Source organism: Ursus arctos, unplaced genomic scaffold, assembly GCF_023065955.2.
Source record: "Ursus arctos isolate Adak ecotype North America unplaced genomic scaffold, UrsArc2.0 scaffold_11, whole genome shotgun sequence".
Classification (NCBI taxonomy): Eukaryota; Metazoa; Chordata; class Mammalia; order Carnivora; family Ursidae; genus Ursus; species Ursus arctos.
Window position 1 is genome coordinate 65,521,303 of NW_026622775.1, and position 7,007 is coordinate 65,528,309.

Genomic DNA, 7,007 nt, shown 5'->3' on the forward strand with positions numbered 1-7,007 from the left:
GTGATATTGAAGAGGGGGTCTGTGTCTGGGAAAGGGAGAGCGGGTGTGTAGAATTCCTAGAGTTGGGAACAGACCAGGTGTTCCTGGGATTCCCTCCCCAGTTGTAAAGACCTTTCTTATGTGAATAACCATCAGTGGTAAAACACTCTCTTTCTCAGATTTGTGACAGCATCCTGAGCTGGTGACAGACCTACTTTGTGACTTTCAGCCAGATTCAGCCCTCACATTCCAGAAAACATGACCCTCGCTGGTAGGTACAAAAACTGTTTATGTGATGGGGCACCACAGCGTAGGATATTTCTGTACACATATATATGTACTTACATAGGCACAGAGAAGGATAAAAGACTGACGGAAAATATACCTGAGGGTAAAAGAAGTTCTCTCTGGATGATGGGTGGAATCACCATTGAACTTTTTTTCCTTTTACTGATCTATGTGTGTTTTTAAAACGTTTTTACAATGCACATATGTTATTTTACTCTTAATTATGAGGAGGAGAGTGCCTGAGCACTGTGCTGGGTTTAGCTGAGAACAGAGAGAGCCTGAACATAGTGGAGCTTAAAACAGGGGGCATTGGCCCCAGGGTGGTGGGTGTGCAGGCAGGAGCCAGGGCAAGGATGGGCTGGACTTCACCATATCAGTTCTAACCAGTGATCTCCTGGTTTTCAAATCCTCCCCTGACACAAAGAGGCTAGATGGTGGTGGAAGTACTCCTCCAGCCCTCATGGACACCAGCACATCTGGCTTTGACCAATTCACTGGGAAGGTCAGAGAAGACTCACATCCTGACCTTGACACTCAGTGAGGGGCAAGACTAGAGGGATGGTGGTGAGCTTCTTTACCTTTCAGAGAAGCACTGCTGAGTACTTTGAGTAAAATGGAATGTGGATTTCCTGCATCTTGGAGCCAAGTAAATGAAATATTCTGGCAAGTGTGAGGAAATAGAGAACCAGGTTCAGGGTAACCAGGCTGGGACAAAGGCACTAGTGCTTATGGTCTTTACCTGATGGCGTTTTTCATTCAGTACTAAGAAAGGAAACAATGTACTGAGGAGAAGATGGGATCATGGGGTGCTCTGGAAAGCTCAGATTCTAATAAAGTGGACAGAAGTGCACCTAATCACACACAGGAATCCTAAACCAGGATGCTTAGGGCAAAGGGGGCTGGATCCGCAGCCAAGGGATGGGTCTGGGTGGTTTAGGTGCCTCTGTGGAGCCTGGTCACCCCAGCTGCTCAGGCACCTGGACTCAAATGAAAACTGACTTCTGAGTCTTGGGGGGGGGGGTCACCATGTTGTACTGCTGGTGTTTCTGCAGCCTACAAAGAGAAGATGAAGGAGCTTCCATTGGTGTCCTTGTTCTGCTCCTGTTTTCTTGCTGATCCCCTGAATAAATCATCCTACAAATATGAAGGTAAGTGAGGGCCACCGTTGGGAGAGTAACTTGTGGAGTGTTCCTGGGCTCGTATCTATGAGTACCACACTCTTGTCCCAATTTCATGAAACTCTCCTCCCCATGTCATGTTCTCTTTCCCAGAGCCAATAAAACTACCACAGCTTATTCTGAGGGTCTAAGCCTCAGGGCTGGTGTGGGGCTGCACCTGGGGGACTAGATAGCCATTGAAAATCTGAATCAGACCCTCTCTAGAGCAATCTTGGGCTTAGGTTTTCTTCATTCATTTAACAAATGGATGCTATGGAGGATACAGAGGTGAAGCAGACAGAGATTTTGCCCTTGGAGAGTACCTAGAATAGAAGACAAGATGCCATATAAATCACTAGAGTTCACGGTTGACAGGACTCCTCTGTGAATGGTGGAGAATGCTCTGAGAGTACAGAGGTGGAGAGAAGACTTCCACCGGCAGCCACCCAATGAGGGTGGCCATGCTGACCGGGACCTGTGATAGGGTCCCAGGACATTGGCAGGGAGCACTGAATGGCCACATTCTGCTCAGGGATGGGAGGGGAACAGGTCACCTCTAAATTTCCCAGGGATTTAAAGGAAAGGACAGGTTTGTTCTGGAAATGAGAGGTGGGAGTGCTTGGGTTACCTGAGATTGTTTTTTCTGTCTAGGCTGGTGTGGGAGACAGTGTAGGAGGAAAGATCAAAGCCAGCGGAAAGACAGTGCTGACTGGAGAGAAAGAAGAGAGCAGGGTAGGAGGGAGCAGGGGAGAGGTGGCAACAGGCTGAGCCATCAGATTGGTAGTGGGACGAGGAGTGGATGGGTGGTGGGTGGTGGGCAAACGCACCACTGTTGGCCACCACTGAGGACAATTTGAGCAAGAGCTCAAGTATGGGAGGAGCCTTATGGCAGAAGCAAAAGCAAAAGCATTTGCTACAGCCATTATTAGAAACCATGAATCCTGGGACCTCTACTCTTGGAGCTGAGCCCTTGCTGTGGCTACCAACCCCTTTAGCTCTGTCAGAGCCCATTGACCTTAGGTGCACGTTCAGGACCAACCCAGAACCCTGGTTGTTGATTTTCCTTGGGGACCCCAGATCTCCCATATATTTGTGCATGTGTGCATGCCTTTGGGGTGCCAATCTAGTCTACAGGGGGTGAGCAGCCCCTTTCCTGCTTTCTGCAGCAGACACAGTGGACCTGAACTGGTGTGTAATTTCTGACATGGAAGTCATCGAGCTGAACAAATGTACCTCGGGCCAGTCCTTTGAAGTCATCCTGAAGCCACCTTCCTTTGATGGGGTTCCCGAGTTCAATGCCTCCCTACCCAGGCGGCGAGACCCATCACTGGAAGAGATCCAGAAGAAACTAGAAGCAGCTGAGGAGCGAAGGAAGGTAAGTGCTGTCCTTTCCTTCTTCCAACTTAGCATGACAGGAGAGAGTTGGAGAAGATAAGAGGCGCACCTGAGCTGGGGTCAGGTCACCACCCACCTAAAAATATTTCGGTAGCGCCTCCCATGTACAGGGCAGATAATGAGGCACCATTGAGGAAAACAAGGAAGTAAAGGTCCCTGGTCTCTAGGAGCTTAAAGTTTGGCTAGAGGGATAAGGCATCACATTACATATGTCCAAGAGGTGGCCTAATATGCACACTAACAGGAGGAAGACATTGACAAACACTGAAGATTTATGGAAAGGCTAGACAATCAAGGAAAGTGTTCCTTAACTGGGGGAAGAAGAGGGTCATGGGATGGTATACTTCCACCCTGTTGTGTGCACGCTGTGTTTCCTATTGATTCTTATGGCTCAACTCCAGTATCATCTTTATGTAAGCTTTTCATCTTTGAAGCAGAAAATAATCTTCTTCTCCCTTGGATCCCTATAGCATTCCCTCTCTACCTCTTAAGGCATATGTCACATGCTAGTCTGGATTAGAGTTATATATATATGTCTTACCTCTATGAGATTTTTTTCTTTCCCAAGTTGCTAGGATAGTGCTTGGCACATAGTATATAGTCATCTAATATTTGTGAATGAATGAATGAAGGAGGGAATGAATGAAGGCAATGAGAAAAAAAGAACTGAAGGAATGGTGGGAGAATCCAGATAGTGTCCTTGCTTCTTGTCAGTGGCCGGGGACCAGGCTCAGAGAGGTGTGTGTTCTGGGTGTAGAGCTCTTAAGTTATGGTGGTGAAAACACACCATGGCATGCTCATTTTCAAGGGCCTCTTTCTCCCTTTGTGCTGCCTTAGTACCAGGAAGCTGAGCTCCTGAAGCACCTGGCAGAGAAACGAGAACACGAGCGGGAGGTGATCCAAAAAGCCATTGAGGAAAACAACAACTTCATCAAGATGGCTAAGGAAAAACTGGCTCAGAAGATGGAATCCAATAAGGAGAACCGGGAGGCTCACCTTGCTGCCATGTTGGAACGGCTGCAAGAGAAGGTAGGTGTTCTTGGTGAGAGAGGAGACTCCTGGAACAGTCTCTTCCTTCTATGGCAAGTATAAAGGACCTACATATTATTTCAGGTAGCAAATAGCCTCAGGTAGGAAAGGGGGTATTTCTGTTAGGCTGGTTCCTTACAGAGTTTCAAGGGATGTTTTGGGAAGTCATAGGCAAGAAACATGAGCTGAGCTTTGGAATTCCTTGGGGGATATTATGCGCAGCTACACAATTGAAATTTCTCATTGTCTTAGGGAGATAAGACTTCTTATCTTCTAGAGAAAGCCTGCCTAATACAAGAGAGTAAGGATGAACAAGCGGTTGTACATTCCTGGCTTCATCCTTGAATGGACCGATTCGATTTAATGAAAGATGATGATTTGGGCTCTTGGCTCTAAGCCAAGGGCATGATAAGCTGAGTTGACCATTGAGCAGGAAACATGATTCTCTCCAAACCTCTTGATATGGACTGAGTGAGTCATGGGTCTTTCCAATATTCTGCCCTTTGTCAATAAACCAAATGGTGTCACCTACATAGGAGAAACGTGAGAGACTGGGATTGGTCCCACGTGTCAGCAGAATAACAGCCCGTTCTGCTGAGAACACGTTGGCCTCATTTCCTGAGTCTCAAGGCTGCCCCAGTTTCTCCTGCAGCTCCTGGGAGAGCTCCAGCTCTGTGTTTTATTTCCAGGAGCCGCCTGCTGCGCGGTGACTCCCGGGACCCGATCGGTGGCCTCGTCCCATGGTGAGCAGCGTGGTCCCCACTCCTTCCTGCCCATCCACCTAGAGTCTCAGGCCCTTGGCAATAGCTACTAGAAAGATTGGTTTCTTCACAGGGGATCTGAATGTTGGATAGGCCCTGCAGCTGGCCAGCATGTGGCAGCCCTTCTGCTCTCACACTCCACCCTTCCAGCGGCAGTAAGACCTCCACCAAATATCAGATGGGAGGGAAGTGATCTAGGTCTCATTTCAGTCTTCCCTAGTTATTAAGGGATGGTTAGGAATAAACTCTTGCAGGAAAAAAAAAATCTGGGATTGCCATAAAATGGAGCATGGGCTTTCAGGCCAAACCCAAAAGAAATGATTGAGGCTAGAGTCACAATATGGCATTTAAAAAATGGCAAAACACCTTTACTTCTGCCTACTCCTACCCTCACAATAAATCCATGAGGTAAGCAGAATAGTATTATCCTTGTTTAATTGATGGGGAAACAATGTCAAAGAAGGTAAAAAAACTTGGCCAGGGTCATACAGCCACTAAGCAGTACGGCTGGGACTAGAACCCAGTTCTCTGGCTATGTAAGTCCAGGGGACTCTTTCAACCCCTGTTTCAGGGGCACCAGCTCACAATCATCCTGTTGGCCTTTTGCCAGAGAGGGTACCATTGGAGACCAAAAAAAGAGAGCCCAGAAATCTAGGGTTCTGCCCAGAGAGCTCACCTGAATGGAGGTCAATTCCAAGGGGAAGAGATTGAGAAGCCCCCACTCTGGAGGTGGGGTAAGACTCAAAGAAGCAGTATGTCAGAGTCAGAATCTGAGTGGGCATCACTCCTTTGGGATTGTGACCCTCAGTCACTGATGAAGGCAGGAGGTGGAATAAGAGACAGGTGCATAGCTCCTGCTCTGCTCTAAGCCAATGCGTTCTGTGTCGGTATCTGCATGGGGCACTGACCATCTACATCAGATTCACCTGGAGTAAAGTTTAAAACTATAGATCCTTGGGAATCTACTGATCTTCTCTCATGGGATACCTGAGGATCCAGCAGTTTAACAAATTCCCTAGGTCATGCTGATACATAGCAAGGTTTAGAACCACTGTCCTAGACACCACTACCTACACTTTCCCCATGGCCATGGAAAGTTCTAAGGCCTTCTCAAGGATGGATTCATAGTTTAAGGTATATCCTGGGCTCCTGGGCTGCCTGGGTCTGGCAAAGACAGGTCTGGCATGATTGCCAGGGTCTGGCAGAGAAAATATTTATTGACACCTTAGCCATGTGCAAAGTGCCATAGGAAGAATTGGGAAATACAAAGAAGAAAAAGGAGTGCTCCCTGTCTACAAGAAATTCACTGTCCAACAGCGGACCCAGACAGATGCACAATGAGCAGTGAGGTCAGGCAGACATTAGTGCCCTAGAGGTGAACGCTAGAATCACAGAATTCTAGAGGTAAAAAGAGCTTCCAGGTTAAGGCCCTCTCTTTAAAAACCAGGGAGCTGAGGCCTGATTGATGAAGCAATTGGTCAAGGTCACACAGCTGATGGCTCTTTGAAGTCAGAGCCCATCTTTTGGCTTGATTATGCTGTCCGACGAAGAGGGTTCTCATACACCACTTGTGAGGGAGTCCACTTTTTGGAGTTGGGTGACATTTCCAAAAAAAAAAAAAAAAAAAAAAAAAAGAAGCCTCATCTTTCACCGAGGGGCTGAAAGAAACAACTTGCACTGAGGGGTTGGACAGAAATGAAAGCAGCTGTCACGTTGCAAGTGTGTGTAGGGCACATTTGTAATGAGGCCTGTCTGTTCCACTGGCTCCTCCGGCGTAGCTACACTGAGCTACTCCTTTCAGTAAGTCAAGCAATGCACTCAGTGCAAGCCCAGGATGGCCAGTTGAAGGAGGGGGAGGCTGGTGGGCTCTGAGGTCACTGTGAGGTGAGTCCCCCATAGGACGTTGGCCCCAGTCAGTGAGCCGCCTGGGGCCGCACCAGCCGGCTTGCTCACCTGCCTCCTGCCAGTCTCACCTGCCACCTTCTGCCCCTTCTTAGGACATCTTTGCAGACCTTCCTCTTCACTTCCTGCGGCGGCAAGTCTTTACTTTCGGTTCTCTTGCCCCTCGGCTTTCCCTTTTCCCTGGGGAAGCCTGTGTGACCTGCCTTTTTCGTTCCCTTCCTTCTCAGGACAAGCACGCGGAGGAGGTGCGGAAAAACAAGGAGCTGAAGGAAGAGGCCTCCAGGTAAAGCCTAGAGGCCAAAGAAGTTTCCAGAACAGCCGGACAGCTCCAGCAGCTCCGCAGTTCCCGAGGCAGCCTCGCCCGCCGTCGGCTGCTCTCCCAGCACTGGGGTTTGGGGGGAGGGGGGTGGCCAGGGGTGTTTCCTCTGCTTTTGGTGTTTGTACATGTAAAGAATTGACCAGTGAAGCCATCCTATTTGTTTCCGGGGAACAATGA

General features: G+C 48.5%; 1 protein-coding gene across 6 annotated transcripts; it reads left to right on the plus strand.

The window, feature by feature from the left end:
- The first annotated feature begins 237 nt into the window (after positions 1-237).
- On the plus strand, positions 238-6,798 carry STMN4 (stathmin 4). Of its 6 annotated transcripts, none has more exons than XM_026518955.3 (6): positions 238-250; positions 1,320-1,415; positions 2,076-2,156; positions 2,591-2,799; positions 3,657-3,848; positions 6,739-6,798. In XM_026518955.3, exons 1-6 carry the CDS (start codon positions 238-240, stop codon positions 6,796-6,798), a joined length of 651 nt encoding a protein of 216 aa, XP_026374740.1. The 6 variants fall into 6 exon arrangements, with proteins under 6 accessions (XP_026374740.1, XP_044247114.1, XP_026374741.1 ...); XM_044391179.1 differs by lacking the exon at positions 6,739-6,798 and adding an exon at positions 4,538-4,558; XM_026518956.3 differs by lacking the exon at positions 2,076-2,156.
- Positions 6,799-7,007: the final 209 nt, after the last annotated feature.